This window comes from Leishmania martiniquensis, chromosome 22 (assembly GCF_017916325.1).
Source record: "Leishmania martiniquensis isolate LSCM1 chromosome 22, whole genome shotgun sequence".
In the NCBI taxonomy this organism is placed as follows: Eukaryota; Euglenozoa; class Kinetoplastea; order Trypanosomatida; family Trypanosomatidae; genus Leishmania; species Leishmania martiniquensis.
In genome coordinates, this window is record NC_090157.1 from 18,757 (window position 1) to 41,324 (window position 22,568).

Below are 22,568 nucleotides of genomic sequence, written 5' to 3' on the forward strand. Positions count from 1 at the left end.
AGAGAAGGGGGAGGGGTATGGGGAGAAGAAGAGATACGATGCGCATTACCCGCGACAAAGGAAAATTGAGAACATCGCATACAACGAACAGGGCAGCGACAGAGGTGCCATAGGCCTGAGCTTATTCCTGCACTTAATCACAGCCGCACCTAAAAAAAAGAGCGAATAAAGCGAACACACACGGCCATCACGAACTTCGCCACCCTCAGCACCCGAGAGAGCAGAAAGGCTGGGCCCGTACGCTTCGTCGATCCGCTACACACCTTCACCAGCCTTCGAAGTTAAACGACAAAAAGGTATAATGGGCCGGTGAAGAGCGCAGAGAGCCGCACACAGGCATGCACATTCGAAGAAAAAGGAATTCTCTGTCACACTACCGACCAAAACATTGACACACACACACACAGACACACGCACGGCGGAAGAAGACGGTACATGCGGCTGGGCCGTGGCATCCTTCTTATCCTCGCGCACTCGCGCACGCCTTTTGGTGTCCTCCAGTGCCTCGTGCCCATCTCTGTCACCCCCTTCAGTGCTCTGAAGCACGTGTGTGCAGACTATCCTACGAGTCAGCGCGCGCGACAGTGAAGGTGCGCTGACCATTGCCCGCCTCCAGCTTCTTTACAGCCTCCTCCACACGCTTCTGCGTCGTAAAGGTGATAAGAAAGGACGGCGTGCCATCCTTTCCAACCTCCGGTGGGGCAATCACGAATCGCCCGGCCAAGTCGCTCAAGAGCGTCATCAGCATGATTTCGTTCACTTGGGGGCCCGTGACGACGAGGCACAGCTTCCCTTTGAGCGATGGCTTCGCACGTTGCATGAGAAACTGCAGCGGATCCATGTGCGAGTCCCGCACAGCCTCGCTGAGGAGCACAGGTGGCGCAGCGGTGGCGCCTGTCTTGGTCAGAAGGCATGAGCGGTACGGCTCTGAGTCAACGGATTCAGAATGCACATGAAAGTACTTGGCGAGTGAGTGCACCAGCGCGCGGGTGCCCGAGTTGGCGGGAGGAAGCGAGACGACCGATTCCTTTCCTTCGACGAAGTTCAGAAGCTGGCGTTCCGCCCGCTGCACGGCGCTCGAGTCCTGCTTAGCGGCTTCCCATAGTGTAAGAGAATACAGAAACCTCTCGTTCTTTGTCTTGCTGAGCGACGTGAGCACGTCGAGGCGACGCGTGAAGAGGCAGTCGTCGTCACACGGGACAACCACCGAGAACTTGTTGGGCCCCTCTACCTTCCGCTTCCCAACTTTGGCGCACGGGAGACTGCGTGTGACACGACCGCAGTTACATGTGCACCTCAGATACACAGAGCACGGCGGGCATGGTGAGGCGCCGTGGCATGGCTTGGCGCAGCGGTGCCCACATTCCTCGTGCAGCCGATCGCACTGCTGGTGGCACGGATTGGCCTCCTCAACGCACAGCCCGCTGTGACACACACGATCGCAAAAGTGTCCACAGGGCAGCTCTATCCCACAGGTTTGCTCACACACCACATCCGTAACGCCACACGGTAGCATCACCGACGTGTTGTGTCTGGGACAGCGGCGGCTCACGAGTGTCTGGCAAGGGATACACGGCCCAAAGTGGCAGGTATGGTTTACCGGGTGTCCGCATGGACGTGGAATGCGACACGCTCGTTTGCACGTGGGCGGCTGTGTGCCGCACTGCTGCGGCGGCCGCAGCACCTCCGCCCCGCAGTAGCACGTGAGCGTTTCCGTCACGACGTGCACGCACGACGGGCACTGCGTGGAGGCGTGGCAGAGGTCTTTGCACGCGTGTCCACATGGAAGCGGACGGCCGCACACCTGAAGACACGTGTGCGAATCTGCTTGCGTCTTGTTTCGATCTGGACAGCAGACCACCTTGCACTTGTGCCGCCCACACGAGAGCTTTGTGCCGCATTCATACGTGCAGGTGAAGTTCTGCGCCTCTGCACATGACAACCGCTTGCGTACCTTTCGACAATGACACGACGTGTCCACGCGCAACGTGCACGGCGGACAGGCGCCTGAGTGGCACGTCAGTTGGCACCGATGCTGCCCACATGAAAGAGTCTTGTCGCATACGCGCCCACAAAGCGGAATGGGGTCGGTACATGCGTGACGCACCGTCTTTAGCTCGGAAGCGCCACAGGGGCAGGTGTGAACGTTGGCTGGGTCTGACGGGCACGGTGGGCACTCACCGTCGTGGCACAGTAATGTGCACGTATGCTCACCGCATCGCAATGGCTTACCGCACACGCTCCTGCACGCAAACGATGCCTCCTTGGTGCAGGGGTGCTGCTGTTTTGTTTTACCGCAGTAACAGGTGAGCGTCGTCGTTTCGGAGCAAGGTAGACACGGCCCTGTGTGGCAGGGTCGGAGGCAGATATGCGTGCCGCACAACAGGGGCCGCTTGCACAGATTGTCGCAAGTCGTCTGTGGGTCGCGCTGCCCGCAAGGATAGGTATAGGTTGTGGCTCCGCATGGACACGGCAGGGGCCCTACTAGCAGCCCACATCGTGAGCAAGGGCCGGGATGGCACTGTGCAGGGCACCTGTGCGTGCAAAACGGCCTTAAGCGTCCGCAGAGGCGACCGCAGGAGTGAGGCGTCACGAGCGGGTCGTACTTCGGCTTCGACACCTTCCCACAGAAGCAGAGGTCTGTCAGTGGCTTCTGTTGCACGTGACGGCATTGCGGACAAGAGAAGACAACGGTATCTCGGTCCACTTGCGCCCAGCGCCGAATGCATGCAAAGTGGTAGATTTGAAAGCACTCTTGACAAGACCAAATGGGCTGCTGCTGCTTAACTGGCTCCAAGCAGCTGGGGCACTCGTAAACTTCCCGCCGCAGCTCATCCGCAACGCGCGCGCTGCACTCGTCTGCGACGTCGGCGTCTGCCATGGCGGAAAAGAAGCCGACGAAGCGATAGCGGTCACCACCCTCAACGGCAAAGCAAAAAAAAAAAGACACGACGATCAAACACAGCGTGTCCTGCGGCGCGCGTTTGCCCCCTTTTCACGCTCTCTGTGGTGAGCCGCAGAGCAGAGGCGGGAGGGCACCCGCGCTCAGCAAACGGCGTTGCTGACTTGCCACGCTCGAAAACACGTCGATTGGGCAGTGCGTGTGTGTGTGTCTGTGTGTGTATGGAGAAGTAGAGAGGGCGTGGCGGAGTGGCTGTTTGCGTGCGTGGTTCTCAGGTGCGGCGGGCGCGATGAGTGCTATGCTGTGAGTTTATGAGGGGCAACGGGTTTTTTTTTCGGGGGTGGGAGGGAGGTGAAGAGGCCAGGCGTTGGAGACCTGCGAGTGGCAAAGGAGCCCGAGAGATCGAGCGGGCGCTCGTGATAACAGAGAGTCGCGCGTGTGGGCGCACGCAGTTTCAGCTGTCGGTCACGGTGACAGGCGCTTTGCCTTCACCAGAGCACCGTCGCTTACAAGACGGAAGGCAAGTGGTGCGGAAGAGAGGAAAGAGGTACACACCATCACCTCCCGGACAGCATGTGCGACCAGCGAGTGACATACACTGTTCCTACCTCATACCGCACGGGACTGAAAGAGCAGGGGGAGAAAAAGAAGTGCTTACCGGAAAGGTCACCGTTGGCGCAGGGTAGTGGCGGTGTGCCAACAAGTGCATAGGGCTCACGTACGATGAATGCGCAGTTGTCTTCATGCGTCCCATTCTTCGTCCTCCTCATCACGCCGTCGCCTAAGCGCGCGCATCATGAGGCGCTTTCCTTCGGTGGTTGCCGCCGTGTTGATGCTAAATGCCGCTGTATCCCGCGTTAGGGGTTCCCCCGTGGCCTGCGGCACGGGCACCTCTTTCGCTGTTGACGCGGTAGGGAAACTACCGTCTCTTCCAGCCGGCGTAAACGAGTCGACCCGGTAGTGCGAAGAGAGAAATGGTGTACGAAAAAGGTGTTGCAGTCGGGCTGCTTTCTTGTGCCCGAGCCCCGCAATGCTCTCCAACTCGGACGCTTCACTCATCAGTAAATCTGCCATGCTGGCCTTTCGATTGGCAATGCGCACCACGTCGTTGCGCGTGACCACCTGCGGCGTCTGCGTGAGGGCATCAATGAGCACCGGCAACGGCGCGTCTCCGATCAGCGGGCGAGCCGCCCCGCTGAACTCAAGAGACCTCACAGCGGACGTTGCCAGACTCGCCAGGTACTGCACCGCGTCATCAACCGACCACACGAGGACGAGTCCACACTGCTGTGCCACACCGCACTGTAGATTCAGCCACGTGAGTGTCTCCAGAGAGACCTCCACAATAGTGTCCATTCGAACCATTAGAATGACGGGCTGTCTCCCGCACCGCCGGCGCGCTTCTTGGACGCGGAGCAACAGTGACGGTTGATCCCGCTGCACTTCTGCGCTGTTCACGTCGTAGTACAGCACCGAGGACGAGCCGCTGGAGAAGTCACAGTGCTTCAGCGCCTCGCTCACCTCCACACGCACTCCACGAAACTGCCGTAAGGCCTGAGCGACTTCGTGGTGCACACAATGAGAACCCACAGTAACCACGTGCGTGCTCATGAGCCTGAACTGCCGCACGAGGCGTAGAGCGTCACGGGATACCAAAGCAGAGAAACCGAGAGGCCACGCAGTAAGGGAAGAGAGTGGGCAGTGAATGCAGGCGTGTACGTGCCGCACATGCTGCGGCTGCGCGGCAGTGTAAGCCGGTGGCTTGGCCCGCGCCCGTACCAATGCAGGCCAGTGAGCAACAGTTCCACAAACGGCGCGTCTTATCAGTCCTATACATGCCGAGTTCGCATTCGGAGATAAAAGGGGACACGAAGAGTGAGGAGAGGGTGAAGAAGAGGTGATGCGCGTGTGTGTGTGTGCAGGGGGGGGGGGGAGGACAGTTATGCTCGAAGAAAGGGCGCATGCATACACGTGGCAAGTCTGGAAAAAAAAGGCACAGGCAAGCACGCTAGACCTCTTGGCTGTTTCGTTTCGTAGAGGCAGCGGCGCCGGCATTGCAGCAACGCTTTTGTTCGGCTCGTCTTGGTCTCCCCCTTTGCGAAGCAGCTCTCTTCTCGCTGCATGGGATGGACCTGGAACCTCCTGCCCCACTCTCTCTGGGATGTGTGGTGCGGTGAAATGACAATGAGGGTCTGCGTGTGCCCTCTTGTGGCCCCGTTTTTCACTCCACTCCCCTCACACGCTCAATGCGCGCGCATATGTGTGGCAGAAACTGCAGATGCAGCGATGCAGAGCACTCCACAAGACAACACGGGAGTGGAGCTGCTGAGTGCGCAAAGGCCTGGACCGCACCCACAGCACGTCTCGTCGAGGCACCTGGATAGAGATGAGTTTACAGTGGTGCGTATTGCAAGACTGAGGGCCTGACAAACACGAGGTGGGGACATGTTATTTTCCGGTGCTGACGCTGATTCCACTATACCAAATGCGCTAACTGCCGCTCTACCTGAGCCGATCACAGGCCCGTCACGCGTGGTCCAGCGTAGGTGTACAAGCTTATTTCACTATAGCTGCCCCAGCGATCTGAGAGCGCCTTTCGCCTAACACCGTCAGCGATGATGTCCGTCGCCAGATGTGCCATCCACTCTGGCGACGATCGTTCCCCACACCGGCAGATAGGCCGAGGGTCGCGTGCGAGACGCTCGACTTCTGTTGACGTTTGGACTATCACATGAATGGCGCAGATGTGCTTGCTGGCAGAGGCCTGTCTAACGCGGCGCACTCCAGGACTTGACCACCGACATCGGCAGCGACACGTCGCCCTCACCTCTACGCGTCGTCGCTGTCTAAGGCCGCCGCCACGAGAGTCGGGGACTAGACCCTTAAATATCACTCGCTGAGGCGTCCCCTGCATCATCGCAGGGTCGGGAGAGAGAGAGAGTGGACGCCCAACTAACGTCACATTATCTTTTTCTGGTGTGTCAGTAGCCTCAAGGACGGCGCGACAGTTTGCCCATCCTTTGTATCCCCGAAGCACCTCCCTTTGAAAAAGAAAGGAGCAATGGGGATAGTGAAACGGATAAGGGTAGCGCAAGGGCACACAAGCGCAACAGCGTTCGAAACGAGTTCGCAAGTCCACACACACTCACAAACGCGCTTACGCATACACATCAGAACCTGCGGAGTTTGTAAAAGTGAAAAAATCTTGATTTCCTCTGCGTGTATGTTCGAGGGTGGGTGGAGGGAGGAATAAGCCGTGTAGTTAAATATTAAAGAGTTATCGTACCAGCACCACAACACCTTCGATGTGTGTTGCCTCCCCGTTCCCAAACCCCACGAAGCCACGCGTGAAGGAGCGCTGTAGGCCAACGGGTGAGACAAATGTCATGGGCGCAAAAAGCACTGCGGCAGAATCAGGTAATCCAGTCACCACACGCCCGCCCGGAGACGCGAAATAGAGGAAGAAAAATCGAGTAAGCAGACAAGTCGCACGCGGTGGATGCGAGGGGATGGAGGAGCGAGGCAATTTCGGGTGGTGAGCAAAGCGAGCGAGAGAGAGAGAGAGCGCAGTGCCCATCGAATAACGTACAAGAGACCACACTTACACACATACTCACACACAGATGCACCAACAGCTGCGCAGTCACACAGTCAGACCAAGACGCACAGGAGCACTTGTAGACCAGCACTACTGACACCCCTTCTATCCCCCCTACATTTCACCTCCTGGTACGGTTGACCAACAAGCGAACTCCAACTATTGCGCCGCGCAGCCGGACTGTGGGCCCTCGTTCTCCTCTTCTGCCTCTTCGTCTTTCTTGATCTCTGCCTCCAAGATGGATAAGTCCTCCTGAGTCACGTAGCACACCTCGCCGGCATCCTCGTGCGCAGCCACGTCCACACTCTTTGGTGGTGGCAGTGCTTCGCGCAGCAGCCGCAGCTGCTCCGCCTCGATGTGATCGGGGTAGTCGACCATGAACTCAATGACCAAGTTGCCAAACTTGTTGGCCTGCTTATACACCGGCATACCCTCGCCTGTGACGCACTTGACATCGCCAGGCTTTGTTATAGTTCCACGCGCCTGCCGCACTACTAGTTCGCGACCGTCAAGGTGGGTGAACTTGAACTGAAAACCGCAGAGTGCCTCCGCAAGGGAGAGGTGGTGCTGCATGTGCAGGTCACAATCGTCGCGGGTAAAGGTATCGTGCTTCACCTGCTGCAGTACCACGACAAAGTCGCCGGCGCGCTCCACCCCCAGCTCTTCGTCGGCCATCCGCGGAAACGTAATTCGCTGACGGTGCGCCATGCCCTTCTCCACGACCACCTGCAGCGCCGCGTCCACCTCTACCGTCTTGCTGCCTGAGCAGCGGCCGCAGCGGTCGCGCGAGTCTATGTGCTCGCCGGAGCCCTGGCACACGTCGCACACCATCTGCATCTGCTGCACCATCATTCCCATCTGTCGCACTACCACACGCGAGCCGCTGCCACGACACACGGGGCACATGTTGCTGCCCCGTGAAAAGCTTTTCCTCTTGGCGCCACTACCTTTACAATCAGGGCATAATACGGTACGCTTGCGTTCTATCTCCACCCTTTTGCCATTGTAAAGGTCTTCGAGGGTGACAGGGAGGGCGTACGCGGTGTCGCGTCCGCGTCGACTGCGTTGTGCTCGCCCACGGAAGCCAGGACCGCCCATCCCGCCATTGAGCATGGCGTTCAGCATGTCATCCATGCCTACTCCAAACATGGTGCCACTACGTTTTAAGGAAGGCGAAGGGAATATGCTCAACAGAGGGGAGAGGCCGAAGTGCGGGAAGAAGAAAGGTGAAGGCGGAAGCTGAAGTAAAGATAAATTCAAGCCAACGGGTGAAGCAGCAACGAAAAAAAAAAACAAATAAGCGCCGGTGAGGGAGAAGGGTGCGGCCACGGTGAAACGGCACCAAAGTACGTCACCACCAAAGCAAGAGGAAAGCGGGAAAGGGGAGGGGGAAGAGTGGGCTGATGGAAATGGCGGAGAAGAGAACAACGGCGGAGTTCTAATGTCGCGCATCACACAGTGGAGACGGTACAGCCGGCCTCAGCCACGTGGACAGCGGCGACAAAATGGGCGTTGATGCCTCGGTTGAAGAGAGGGTGCATGTAGACACACACACACACGTGCAGAACGAGAAGGTTGCACGCTCAGTCATTCCTCTCTGTTTTGTACTCGATAGTGTTTTCAGTGAACGATGCGTTCTCGCCTTCACCTTTGCGCTGTGAGAAAGAGGGTAGCTTCACTTTGGCCGCTCCGCCCTCCGGTTCCGTCGCTCTCGACTGACTGAGCGATGAGAAGTGGAGGAAAAGCGGCCGAGAAACCACGCCGTTTGCACGGCAGCGCTGCAACACATTGGGCGAGCCGCTCCGCTCCTTCGCTCCGCACGCTTATGTTCTTTTCCCTCAGCCCGTTAGCATTGGCGCTGATGCGTTAGTCTTCTCAAACACAAAGAGCCGATAGAGCCCTACGGCCGCTCGCTCGCTTGGTGAGAGCGTAGAGTCAACGACGTTGCCGTTGCTGTCACGTTTGCGGTGCTGCTCCAGCGTCATTGCCTTGCCATGCTCTGTGTCCTTGTGATGGTCGTAGTAGTGGATGAAATCGTCCTCGAGCACGAGCCTGAGCCGGTGCTCCCCGCAGAGTTCTACAAAAGCACCCCACGGCACCACGTACTCCGTCAGGTCCTGCACGCTTCGCTCCACTTTTGTCACGTACGGCACCCCAAAAGAAAGTTTGGCAGGCTCAAAGTTGGCGGACTGCAGTTGCGCAAACGCATCTGCGCCGAAGCGCACACCGTACACGTCGTTACCGAACTCAGCGCCGTGCTCCTTGGCGCGGAGAAGGAGCTCCTTATCGCTCACAGTGGTGCCGACAAAGCGGCCGTGTGGCGCCAAGGAGTCTGCGATGGCCTTGACAAAGTACCGCATGCCCTCCTTCGACCGGCATCCGTAGTGCATTGAAAATTGGCATGAGATCAGCTGGAATGGCCCCCGCTTCAGCAGGTCCTCCCGGAGTCCGGAGGCCGCGTCAAAGGCGTCGTGTACGGCGAAGAATGCCGGAAACCCCTTCTGTTTCCCGTTGGTCACCTTGACGCTCTGTCCCTCGGAAGTACTGTAGCGGGCGGCCGCCTCCGCGACGCACTCGACCGAGGCATCCGTCATGAAAAGAAAGGCGGGGCGGATATGTTGCCACTTGAGCAGGTCGCCACCACGACCGCAGCAGAGATCCAACGCGTGAAGCTTTGCTGGAGGCTTGAGCGCGCGCCGTATCGCTGCTGCCGTGGTAGAGAGCAGCGCAGACTTTACCCAGTTATTGAAGCGGCGAAGGCCGCTGCGCTCTACGTTGGCCAGTTCCTTTGCCACCGCGCTGTAGTGCTTGCTGGTCCGCTGAGTGGCCTCGGAGGTGGGAGGGCGGCTCACCACCAGTGGCGCGTCCCTCCTACCCTGCAATAGCGTCGCCACCTCCGGCGACGTGCGGTGCCGCAAGAGCCAGTCAAGGTGCTCGATGATGTTGTCAAAGATGGCATCCTTGTTGTTGCCGCGAGGGTTGACGTGGACGATTTCCCAGCAACCACTGTCGCCGTCATAGAAGGCGTCGACAACGCAGTCCGACCACGCATAGCATCCGCCGGCGTTGGCCAGTTGAATGTAAAGCGCCTCCTCCAGACTGGGCACCGACGCGCCATCGCCGACTCCTGGGTGGAGGCCGAGCCCGATACAGTCGCGTATCTTGCGGAGAGGAAACGGCAGCGGGTACATGACCGCCTTGTTCGTGTTGTTTGTGTAGGCATTGAGATACAGCTCTGCGTTTCCGCGACTCTCGCGGATGGCGCGCAGCGTCAGCTTGGCCGTCACGCACGTCCCGGCTTCAGTCGCGTTCAAGGCGTTCGAGGGCGTCACGCACGTGGCTGCAGCGCCGACGTGCATGCGTGCTGTGGACTCCAAGGCGTTGGCTTGCGCCTTTGCGCTCTCCGACTTCAGATCCAGTAGCTCGAGCAAGTGTGAAAGGGAAATGTTCTCCACGAGACTCTCGTACACCGAGATGGCGGTGATGATGGAGTTGGCACCGAGCTTGTCCGGCCGCAGGCGCTGGATGTACCATCGATGTGTTGCGTCGTCGTAGGAGCACTCGGCTACGACAGCTGTATCCACCGGCATCTCGAAGCTGTGTGGGTTGAGGATATGCATCGGCTTCCGCAGCCGCCAGTGCCCTGCCACATCCTCGCGATGACCGTAGTTTTTCTTCACGAAGAAGAGAGATACGGTGTACATGTCCGGTTGCTTGTCAGACGCCTGGATGAGCCAATCAATGGACAGAAGGTGCCGCCACTTCCACTTCAGCTGCGCGCTGCTGGAGCCCACCGCCACAGGAAATTCGTCCGGGGTGAAGATGAGACCGTCGTTCTCCGTTGGGCCGTACGGACCGTCGTAGAGAAAGCATTGCGACTCGGTGCAGTAGCGCAGCTTTGCAAGACAGGCGCCCATCTCGGCAAAGGCCCACATGTCCTTGGCGTACCACGACACGTAGCTGCAGTTGTCTGTCATGTCGGGTAGTGCACATGTGCGCACTACCGCCTTAAGCGCGTGATACCGCTCCGCCATGGTACGCTTTGCCAAGTTCACCGAGGCTCCATCTGCCGCCCCAGCGTACGCGAAGAGGTCGAACGCCCCAAGTACCAACCTGGACACTTCAGGCGACGATGTCGTAGACTGGTGCACAGCCATCAGCTCAGCATCCATAACAAAGGTGTGGTACTGCAGGGTCGTGTGATCATCCATGAAGAGGTAAGCCGCGTCCAGTGAACGGTCCACCGCGTAAGCGAAATGCCGGCCACGCGGGTGGCGATGTAGAGTCACCACTTCTGACGGCGAAGTGCCATCAGCGGCAGCTTCCACCGTCAGAGTGAAACACTCTGACTCACAAACCTCTCGATTCGGCCCCAGTTCAAGGGTGCAGCGCCGTTCTCCGAGGGTGAGGGGCACGCGGGCCACAGCATCCTCGTCCCCGCTCGCCGACCGGCGCAGCGCACGGCGTGCCCGCTCCAATGCCAAGACGCTCGTGAGGTGAGAGAGATTCGGTGATGCGGCGCCGGCGTTGGCGGCATCTTCAGCCCTCCACGCAGGGAAGCGAGGTCTCCACATCGCTACTACCACTACGCGAATTCCGTCGCTTTTTTCCGTGACGGTGTACACACGCTCACGCAGACGGGCGGCGTCTTTCTTGCAGAGAGGTGTGCACATCGGACCCGGGAACTCGGCATGGCTAGCGTTGTCCGTTACGTTGGCGTGGCGTAGTACATACTGGAGCATTTCACCACACGGCGCCGATGCCTCGCTCAGCATCCTTTCCAGTGCTGCCTCCACACCGGCTATTTGTGCGTCCGAGACGCCCGCTTCGCTATCGGCATGGACGGCACTGTGCCATGCATCATTAGCTGGACAACACCATCTGCGATGCGGCTCGCCTTTGTGAGCCTCGCTGAGCGCTTTGAGGTTTTGAAACTGCATGCACAGCTGAGAAGTAAAAGATAAAGCGGTACTCCTCAAGGTGTCAGCATGACACAAGAAGGGCATGACCTGTCGGCGCCCACCAGCGTCACCTTGTGTCTAATCGCCCCCGCCCTTTTTTTGCACCTCTCCGTTGCCGAAAGGTACTGTCGGCTTGCCCGTCTTTCGCACTCGGCCAGGGTGGAAGGGTGAGGCAGAGATGGAGCGTGAAGAGAGAGAAGTCAGAGTGAAGAAAAATACGTTAACAGATGGCGCCAGACGTAAGGTGTGCGTATGTATGATTACGCGTATGTGTGTGCGCGTGCGCGTGTGTGGTGCGGTGTGCACCGATGCGAAGGACGGGTGATAGGAACATGAGGGTGCTGGGGAGAGTTGGTGACGAGGACAAGACGGTGCACTGGGGGCTGCGCGACGGTGGTGGCTGTGTAATGGACTGCAGCAATTCGAAACGCTCTCCTCGCCCAAATTTGGGCTGCTCCTGTTCTCTCATGAGAAAGGCAACCTCAAGTGCTTTATGGCACCCCCGTGTTAGCGGTGCTACTCACTTCACCGAAAACTGCAGGCCACATGGCCTTGTGGGCCCCCCACCGTGACACTGCATGGCACGCGCCGCAGCTCTGTCGGCGCATCTGATGTTGGCGTGTTCATCGGCATTGTCTTATTTTCCGAAATAAGAAATCGCGGCGAAAGTAATGGGGGATATGAGAGCGATCGCATGACGGCCGGGGATGCTGTTGGGAGTCGCCCTCTCTTTCTCGCGTCCTTTGACCGAGACCGCGTTGCCTCTCCCCCTTGCGGACTCATCAAGCGTGAGGGGGAAAAACGAAGAGAGAAAGCACAGAAACACACGGAATACATCGCGACTGCTGAGAGGCCACTACTCGACGCTACACGAAACACGCGAGGCTCTCCTCCTTCCTCCCCCTGCTCGCCTCACACGAAAGCACGGCGGCTACAGAGGCACTCTTCACTTATCCTGTGACACGTCCCAGTGAGGGCGGTTCTCCGCTGACGCACGTGCGGTACCTCACGGCTGTGAAGCAGTTTCTTGCGTGCGCGCCGATGGGCGGGATGAAGGTGAGTGGGTAGAACTGAGACGTAGGAGAGCGGCGGCAGGGAAAAAAGGAAGCGAAGCGGACAATGTTGCGGCGCCATCGGAATGGCATCAAAGTGCAACTCCACCGTGCCCACAACATAGGCGGTAGATAAAGAGGAAAGTAAAAACAGCGCGAGGGCTCCTAGTCCGCTTGCCATACGATGGCTGCCCCTCCTCACGTTCGTTGCGCGCGTACGCACCCGTGCGTGCACGCATGAAAAAGAGTGAGCACACCCACACCCACACGCACACTGACACACGAAACGAACAAAGAGAGCGGAGGAGCACACCCGCGCGCAAACAAACGGGGACGGATGCGCTCTTTGGCGAGGAGAAAAAGATCGACGTTAGGGCACGTACATGAACACATAGTCCTTCGACACCTCTCTCATACAGCGTTACCACAGCGAGATGGAGAGGGGGAGGCGACTGGAAGTCCGCAATGTGCGCGTGCGAAATGCGGGGAGGCGTGTCTGACATACAGTCCTGTAGGGAACCAAAGTAGGGGAGGAACACACAAAAAAAAGCAGTTTTGATGTTGGTGCCTCAACCGTAGACCACAATTCCTCGGAGCATGTGCAATGTATCGAAGGGAAATGCTCGGTAGAGAGGTACAGCAGCAGCCGTTGCCCATGGGAGCGTTTTTGTGTTGATAGGTGATGACGTCGTTTGCTGTTGCGGAGCAGGCGCTGTTCGAAGAGAGAATGAGAGCGCGATCCACTGCCATGGTGTTACGCGAGAGGACCAACAACGACACATCGGTGCACACACATACACACACAGACGCCTGCATATGCGACGCAAAAAGGGTGAAGAGAATGGGAGAGGGGCAGAAAAAGTGAAGCAACGGGGGAGAGAGCGAGCGAGGGACGAAAAGCATTAACACACCGAACACGCAAGGGCACCGCTGCGAGGGTGCGGGGGGGGGTTCGTCTGCAGGGGACCCCGTAGACATGAAAACGAAAAAAAACATCAAAATAACGACAAAAAGGCTCAGAGATAGTGAAGTGAAAAGGGGCTCTTAATGATGTCTACTGCCGCTCTGTATCACTTGAGGAAAAAGATAGACGTCAAACGGCAGCATCAGCGACCACCACAGAGAGTTACACCGGAGGGATTACTCAGACACACACAGTGATCGCGAAAAGAAACATGCTGGAAATGTTTCTTAGTTCCGGCCGTGACTACCCTGTCCACTCCTCTTTCTCTCCTCATCTTTTACTGTGCGATAGATACCCTTCGACACAAGAGCAGACGCATGCCCACTCAGATCGGAGCGGGTCGTCGCGAAAGGAGCGTCGGGGGAAACAGGCGAAAGGGGAAAATGGAGGAGAGGGATAGCACACCCATGCAGCTCTGGCCTCCGTTGGACTCCTTCCGTGCTCAGTGCGATACTGTCCGCGAGTGAGCTCATGCGTACATTGCACACAACGGGCAGACGGAAAACGGCAGAGAAACAAATCCTCAGCAGCGGAGACACAGAAGAGCCACACAGCTGCCGTAACACCAAAGAGCTCGAAAAACAAAGGTTCGCAGAGCGTTTCGTAGGTTTCTTCTGCACTTTCATAGCGTAAAAAAATCGCTTCCATGCCAGTCAGTCTGTACTGCTCTGGAATATATCCATGCAGAACAACCGTCACAGAGGCGCTCGAACGTTTTTACATTCACCACGCCATCCGAAACTATAGCTGCATGTGTTCAATCTTATGGGAAGGCTTGTGCGTGTGTCTGGGGGGGGTGGAGAGGGAGGGATTGCGGAGCATCAGGACATCACAGCGAAAATATGAATAGTTTTGAAACCGAGAAACAGCATTGAGAAGTGAGAGGAAACCAAAAGAAAGAGCGTGTTTGGCTGAAGTGCAAGCGTGAGGAGCAGAGAGCGGGCGGGCGGGAAGAGAAAGTGAATGCGCGTAGGAGTGCTATCCCCTGGATACTCTATGCATTGCCCAGATGGTATCGCGTAGAAAACAGGGAGCAACACCTTTGGAGCGCACTGCACCGCTCCTGTGGCCTCTCCCTACCGCGGGTGCCTTCGCTCGCTAAGTGTTTTCCTTCAACTTCTTTACGTAAAACAGCGGAAGAGGAAAAACAGAATAGCGAATGGAATATGCCGAAGTAGCCGATAGCCGCGCCAACCACACCGACATGCAGCGCTACACGTACATCGGGCTATCGCCACTCTTCACGAGCCCGGACAACGGCACGGGGGAAGCAGGTGTGTGCGGATCATGCTGCAAGCGTCGAGGAAAAGAGAGGGTGAGAGGGATCGCTAACATAAATGACCGACCCAAGTGCAACCGCCAACGAAATATGATCGAAAGGTGAGGGAGGGAGGGGAGGAGGAAAGGGCGAAAGGATATGATACGACGACCGGAGAAGGGAGAGCAGCAACAACAACAGTGTCATTTCTCTACCGATCTGGCGCGCGAAGGTATAGTGGCGTACGCCTCTGTCCGTCCACTACTGCTTTGCAAAGAGCTATAGAGAAAGAGACGAGCAGATGGGAAAACACTGAAAGCGAAAACAGAGGCACAGCGCGAGCGCAACAGAAAGTGAAGAGGCGAATGGTCCCTCTCTGTACGCGTACCTGCACCGCTGGGCCTTCCGGCGGCTACTCTCGCAAAGGCAGCAAACGCAGGCCGTCCCCATCCGGAGCTGCTGAGAGAAGCACCCTAAAATCCCCAGAATTGGGGACAGCGGTGGCAAAGCAGAAGCGCACATCCGCTCAAGATGACGTACCGGTCGTGCCGGAGTGCAATCTGGAAAGCGGGGATAACAGCACAAAGGACGATCATAAGCACACACAGAGAGAGAGACAAGAGCGGTATACACAACCACCCTGATAGAGAAAGGGAGAGGGGGAGACAGAAAGACGGTTGAGGAAAGAGAGACTGTGCCGCTGTTGCTGGTAGTAGGAGCAATCATCTACTCGACCCTCCTTCTAGCGCTCTTAGCGCGCCGTCGCTTCCATTTCGGTCTCTCCTTGCTTGCTTACTGTGGCCAGATGCACAACTGACTGCCCCTTTTGTGCAACATATTCGCGTGAGCACGAGTCCCTGCTTGGTGGTGCACGTCGCTTTTCCTCCTTCGGCGCTGCTTACCTTGCGCTGCTAAACGGCGTGGCAGGTATGGGGTGGTATTGCCCCCGCTGAACACATGCGCAGCATGCCGGGGCTGAGGCTATCCACGCAGTAGCATGAAAGGAGCATGGAGAGAAAGACTGGGGTAGGAGAACTGCAAAGGGAAAGGGCGCCTCCTGCTCCATGACGCCGCTGATGCTGCTTGTCTCAAGGTCGACCAGCGTGCGCGAAGGTGATTAGCTCCACGCATTCTTCACATATGACCGCAGCAGCAACAAAGTGCCACATGAGAGCTGTCGCACGGTGCTACACATGTTACGAGGCGTTCTGTTCCCTTCTCCTTTTTGAAAGATCCGGGGTTGTGTAGGAGGGGGATAGGCGGGGTGGCAGCACATGCAGAAGGAGGGGGCGGGCAGGCTGGGCAAGATGAGTGGCACCCGCCCGCGCGACAATACACGCAGGCGTTTCTGCGCGCGTCGGCGAAAGGAAGACAATACATGAGGCGGTAAAAAATGATATGAAGGGCTCGCACGATCGCTGGAAAAGGAGCAGAAGGAAGAGTCTAGGGGGAGAGGGGAAACGACAGAGGAAGGCGCTGAAGGGGCAAACGCAATGGTCAGTGCCTCCACTGTGACCCTCCCCTCCCCTCCGCGCGGAGAGGAGGGGAGAAGCAAAGGGAAAAGCAGTAAACGGTCTGCGGCGAGGAAGAGAAAAAAAAGAGCTTTGAAAGCAGAGAGAGAAAGAAAGCGCGTGCAACCCCAGGAACGCTGACGACAAGGTGAAAAGCGAAAGATAGCGGGAGCTCATGCACTTTGGTAAGTGCATTTTGTGCCATATCTGCGGGAAAAGAACGAGGAAGGAAAGAAGCAAAACAGAAGGGGGAAGAGGGTCATCGACTGGGGACCTCCTCTTGCGGCACGCATGCCGAATCACAAGGGAGGGTTAAAGATAGAGGGACAAGGACTAGCGCAACGCCTCACGAAGAGAAGTGTAGCAGTGACAGAGGGAAAGATAGGGAAGCCACCGATACAGTGAAAAGAACGCGTGAATGAACGGTGTCTAGTTCAACAGCGTGGGTATATGCAGATCCATAGGGTTGCGAAGAGGCACACAAACACATGAAAATTTCACGGCGGCTTCATGGGAAATGGCGGAAGTGAGCGGAAAAAGAATGCGAAGGTCAAGACAAGCATGAGGAAGGGAGGCCGTGGGGATGACCAACCACCGCTATAGGAGCGCGGTGATAGAGAGACCTGCAACAGAGTGACAGGCAGTCATCCTTTTATGCGTGCTGGCGTGCGTACTCGTTTGTTTTTCCCTCCACTCCTCTCATCTTTGAGGCGTGATTGACCACAGAACTGAGATTGGTGTGGGGAGCAGGGTAAGCAGCCGAGACGCAGTCTCGGCTGCTGCACTCCAGTTGTTCACCAACACGAAAAAAGGAGGTGGGAAACGAAAAAGCGAAGCGGAGAGGACAGCAGAGCGATACGCGAGAAATGCGTGCCGGACAGGGAGACGGACCGATTTCACACCCCTCTCACAGATGGACGCACAAATAGCCTTCTCTGTACGCTCACGATACCTCAGCTTCGGATCGGCATTCTTTTTTTTCCTTCTACTCCAACCGTCTTCACCTCCGCATCGCGCGCATTTCATCGTCCGCTTTTCCATCTACCCTGCCGGCCACGCACACGCGCAGAGATGAGACCCGAAAAAGACGAAGACAACGAGGAACGTATGACTGTAAAGCGCGGAAAGACACCACTCGACCGGCGAGCGAATACTTTCTGCTACCTCCACGACAACCGAAAGAGAGGGGGAGGGAAGACGAATGAGCCGATGAGCTCTTTCTGACCTCCTAGCAGGTTCTCGAGGGATGCAGAGAAAGAGGTGCCAAATCTCGCAAGGCATGGGAAACGCACTTCTGTACTTTGCGCTTGCGGAGTAGCTGATGGTCTTTTCGATAGTCTCTGTGAAGATACAATGCCCAGCCCACCCTTCTCTATCATGCCTCTCAGTGGCTGGCAAGATCGCGGCTATTGTCGAGGCAGGACGGATTTGAACGGACAACGTAACGAAAGGTACTTAATGCCCTCTCGAGTGAGGAGAGAGAGCCGCTCGCATGACCACAAACACACACACACACATACACACGTCGTCACATCACCGCGGGGGGTGGGGGTGAGCTCAAGAAAAGAAAAAAAAACAGCTCAGGCCTCTGTAAGGCGGCAAAACATTTTGTTTTGCGAATGAAAAAGAGACGGAAACGAGTCATAAAGCTCTGTGACTGAGGAGCGCGCGTGTGTGTGTGTGTAAGTGGGTACGTGGGGAACCACATTAAGTGGGGAAGCCATGAAGAAGGTATATACATTTTTGTAAGCGCGAGCACCTTCCCAAAAAGTGAAGCACAAACAAACACAAACAAGCAGAGAAAAAAATGAAATGGGCTCTTCAGACAACACCCCGGCGAAACGAAGGCTTAAAAAAAACGTTTCACCACTGGGGCGAAGATGATGGCACTCACAGATGGCGAGAAAGGGGGATAAAAGGGAGGCAAAGGGGGGAGACGTACACCATACTCCTTCAGCACGCCTGTAATGGTAGATGTGCAGAGAAAACGGAGCCGTCTACCAGCGACAACGGGCCCCATCGCTTCCGATATCCAGCCCGGCAGAAACCGAGGCCCCCAATACGTGCGCCTCTTTCGGAGAAACAAGCGTAGCGGCGGGCAGTTCCGGGAATACGTGAACCTTAGCAGGGTGCTTTCTCCTTCGCCTGCACCTCTTTCTGGCGCGCTGGTGCTCCCTCAACTTGTCTACCGCCGCCAGCTTCTCCCTCCCTTATGTGAGAGATGAAAGGAGGAGCGATGATGAGAAAGGGATGTAGCGCAGCGGGCATCATGTCAGACTGCACATGCTAGGCCGTGCGCTAGTTTGCCTGCGTGTAGGCGCGCACAAGTTTGCCAAAGAAAGAGAGGAAGAGAGGCTACAATGGAGAGAAGTTCTTTCTGCTACTCTGAGGACCCTGCTGGCGCTTCCTCCTTGTCGAGTGACGAAGCATGAGGCTGCGACGTCGAACCACACAGATGCGGAGGAAAAAGAGAGGGAGATGACGTGGAAGTGTAAACACCAACCAAAAGCGCAGTTTGCCAAAGAGAGCGAGAGAGAGAGTCCGCACGATAAAATAAAAAAAATGAAGTCAGAAGAAAAAGGGACGACTCTGGGCGTTCAATGGCGGTTCACACACGCGCAGAGACGCGAAAAAAAAAAGGAACCGAGCAGTACCACAGGGCCACTCTCATATACAAATAATAATAAAGCAGCAACAGGGAAAAACGCAGGGAACACACGAACTGAACGCAAGCAAAAAATTCAAAGCAGCAGCGGGAACCAAAGAGCCCCGGGAGAAGTGTTTTCCTTTTGGCTTGTGCACCGGATGGCGTTGACGTCTTGACAACACGCACACACTCACCAAGTAGAGAGAGAGAGAGACGAGGCGCGTACCTTGAGGACTGCCAAGAGCTGCTCATCGAAACGGAAAAAAGGCGAGACAATTATGTCGAGGGGGCGAGACGCGGGCGTGGTAGGCCAGAGAAGTGACAAGGAGAGAAGAAGAGGGAGTACGAAGGCCTCGTTTTCAGACGGTATCTCCACACGGACACGCACAGCGGGGCTGAGGCACGTTCACAGATTCATGTGAAGAGGGCTTTCAGCCACCCTTTTTCCCCGTTTCCCCTCTTTCCTTCCACACTGGCGCCTATGCGCAGAGTCCCCCATTCGACCTGTCGAATGATAAGGGCGAAAAATACCGACAAAAACACCGACAAAAACGCACACACACAAAAAAGAGTCTACGTGTTTTGTGGTTGTAAGTGGCGAGGTTGCCTCGACGGTGCCGCGAAGGACACAGTCTTACACGAATGTGCCGGCATTTGCGCCTCACTTCTCATGCGTGCATCCTCGTATAATGCCGGGCATTGATGAGTGCCGAGAACACAAACGGGAAAGGGGAGGACGGAGGGGAGGGGGGAGGGCTGAGAGAAAGAGTCATGGAGGGATGGATGGCGTGACAGGAACCAGCAATGATGAGTAGTAGCTGCGCAGATACACAGAAATAATACAGAAAGTGAAGAACGATGAAAACAGTTGGAGGAGAAGCGGGGCGCGTGCGACGCCCGCACAGTGAGAGAGCGCGCGAAAAGGGAAAAGAATCTACAAACCCGCACACATTGGGTGGCAGCACACGCTCTACACCCTGTTGCGCTAACGTTCCGTTTAGTTCGTACCGGCGCGATCTCCATGGGGGCCTCAGTCAAGTTTTTTTTAGTCTCTGCTCTATGGCGGGTGTGTTGCTCGCTGCGGCGAGCTCATCGACGGTGTTGCGCGTCGAGTTCGGGCGAAAAAGTCCCTCGAGCTCAGTCCATCCAGACAACCACAACATAAAAAGGTGGGACGTGGAGAAAGACAAGAAGGGGATAGAGAGGCTCAAGAGACATGAATGTTGGCGCGTGAGGGATGTGAGCAATCTTTTTCGGGTAGAGAAGAGCGTGCAGATAGGCCTCCTCGAGAACCATAGATATGCGCGACAGACTCGCCTTGGGGCCGAAATGAATGACGCAGGTGTGAAGAAGGAGGGGGGTGGGGTGGAGAATGGAAAAGACGCGTGGGGGGGCACCGTTGAGGGTGAGTCGTGCACCGTCCCTGTTGGCGTGGCGGTTTCTTGGTAGTTTCCAAACACACAAGTTTTTCTTCTGCTAGTTTTAATGTGTGCTGTGATTCCTCCTCAGTTATGGGGTTGCGGTGATTGTCGTGAAGCGAATGGAGCGACACAGTTCAACTGCCATTGTGAATCGCTTCCTCTCTCGTGTGGAGCAGGGTCGGCTACCGCATCTTCACCCTCTCGCTGTTCATTGTTTCTGCGTTCCCGTGTCTTCCGTATCGAAAGCGGAGAGAGAAGAGAGCAACCAGCCTAGTGGCAGCAGGCAACACGCGCACCGCTGCCTGTTAAACACGCACAAAAAAACGTTGATGACCATACGTGAGGTCGAGAGGCACCAAAAAACAAGGGGGAAGAAGGAGGAGCTAGGATAACAGGGGTAGATGCTGTACGAAATAGGCCGGCGTAAGCAGCCCCAACTACCCCGGCCCTGAAATGAGAAAACGCGAAAACAAAAAGGGATTATGTCTTAGCGAAGACGAGCAGGTGGGTCGAACGTGGACGAAAAAGAGGAAAAAAAGCGTACCGAAACGATGAAGACAGCACAATGAGCATAACGAAGAACAAAAAAAAAGCTGACAAAAGACCAAAGGCCACCAAATAAGTTGTTCGACATGGAGAGACGGAGGGGGAGGCGAAGACACACGCACGCACAAACAACTCACAAGACAGCCACGACATGAAGAGCGCGTGCACCCTTCTCCAATGACAGATACGAAGACGTGTTCAACCTCGATATGGAGAGAAAAAGAGGCACGCAGGCACATGCGAAGAAGGGAGGAAGGGGATGAAGGCAAAGTATAAAAGGCAGGGCAAGGCAAATACGCACGCGCAAGCGGCAGACAGGAGAGCGAGTACAGTGCAAGCCGCTTTTGAAGGCCAAAGGAGATCTGAACATGAGGAAAAAAACGAGCGTGAACGAAAGCAAATCAACAGAGCCAATGAACAGCAAAAAGAAGAGAAGGGAAAAGAAAGTTCGCTGATGCAGTGCAGACCATCAAACAAAAAGACAGAGAAGTCATTTTGTGAGTGAAAGGAAAACACACACACACACATGCACAAGACAGGGCAGCTCCTTCATACCTCCGTGCACAGAATAGGGAAATCATGGTACCCCCATGCCGTGGCAAAGCAAGTAAGGAAGGGAGAAAAAAACAACGAATATGGACTGACCAACCACGCAGACGAGGACGAGGGAGGGGAAAGGGAGAGTGCGAAAAGGAAAGCGCTTTTCGTCCCGCCTCTCATACCTTCACTTTCATGCGTGTGCGCCGATCGCTCGTGTAGAGCCACCGGCCCACACGACCTGAGTGAGTATAAGAGAGGGGTGGTTAAGTCGACGATACCAACAGCCAAAAGAAGCGCAAAAAAAGGAGAGGAAGAGGAGAAACATCAAGAGAAAACAGCAAGCGAGCAAATCGGCAGCAGGAAGAGTGACCCTTGAGTCGAAGAGCACAAAGTGAGCGGAAGGGGAAAAAAAGAAAGCCTTAGTAGCAGTCTTGTAGGCGCGCACAGTGATGCATCCGCACACGAATTTAAGGGTCACTAGAAGAAAAAAGAAGGTCGAGGGGGGGCAGCGCACCAGCATGTCACGCAGAAAAGCACGTCGCATGTATGGAACAATGACGTCGAGGCAGAGGTGAGCACGCCCACACTATCGAAGTGGAATAACTACATACATACATATATATAAAGGCAAGTGAAAGTAATACACACACACACTTACACAAACGCACAGGTAAAATAAAACGAGATTCGATGTCATCTGCACTGACTGAATTCTGAGTACACTGAGAGAGACGAGCCCATGACAGAAGCAACAGCGACGGAAAAAATGTGTGAAGCCGAAAAAGTGGAGGAGGCACATTCACACATACATATGTATATATATAATATGGTATTAAAAAACGTCTCGTGATCTTTCTGTCTCTGTACGTGTGTGCATGTGTAAGATATGGGAGGGGAAGGGAGGTCGGCCTGAGGGGCACTCTCTGCATAAGTGAGCGCAAAAAGAGTAAAGGGGTCCAGAGAAAGCATACGAGCAGACACACGCACACGCATACACAAAAGTAGTTGATGGGAACACAGGAAAAGGAACAACGCGTACCCAGGCAAAAGATGGCGGTGTTTGGTTTGTCCGGGCAGAACTTTACCAGGGAAAAAACGGAGAGTGGGTGAGGGAGGGGGAGAGGGCTCAGAGCAGACATGAGAGAGGCCAGGTGCTGTTTGTACGTCT

General features: G+C 56.1%; 4 protein-coding genes across 4 annotated transcripts; all 4 read right to left on the reverse strand.

The window, feature by feature from the left end:
* Positions 1-562: 562 nt before the first annotated feature.
* LSCM1_02853 (uncharacterized protein) lies at positions 563-2,881 on the reverse strand (the record flags this gene model as incomplete). The annotated part of the gene is made up of 1 exon (XM_067320418.1): positions 563-2,881. One exon carries the CDS (start codon positions 2,879-2,881, stop codon positions 563-565), a length of 2,319 nt encoding a protein of 772 aa, XP_067178730.1.
* Positions 2,882-3,643: 762 nt separating this feature from the next.
* Positions 3,644-4,957, reverse strand: LSCM1_02854 (uncharacterized protein; the record flags this gene model as incomplete). The annotated part of the gene is made up of 1 exon (XM_067320419.1): positions 3,644-4,957. The coding sequence occupies one exon, from the start codon at positions 4,955-4,957 to the stop codon at positions 3,644-3,646; it is 1,314 nt and encodes a 437-aa protein (XP_067178731.1).
* Positions 4,958-6,659: 1,702 nt separating this feature from the next.
* On the reverse strand, positions 6,660-7,649 carry LSCM1_02855 (uncharacterized protein; the record flags this gene model as incomplete). Its single annotated transcript, XM_067320420.1, has 1 exon — positions 6,660-7,649. The coding sequence occupies one exon, from the start codon at positions 7,647-7,649 to the stop codon at positions 6,660-6,662; it is 990 nt and encodes a 329-aa protein (XP_067178732.1).
* A 689-nt stretch (positions 7,650-8,338) lies between these two features.
* LSCM1_02856 (uncharacterized protein) lies at positions 8,339-11,440 on the reverse strand (the record flags this gene model as incomplete). Its single annotated transcript, XM_067320421.1, has 1 exon — positions 8,339-11,440. The coding sequence occupies one exon, from the start codon at positions 11,438-11,440 to the stop codon at positions 8,339-8,341; it is 3,102 nt and encodes a 1,033-aa protein (XP_067178733.1).
* Between the last annotated feature and the right edge of the window lie 11,128 nt (positions 11,441-22,568).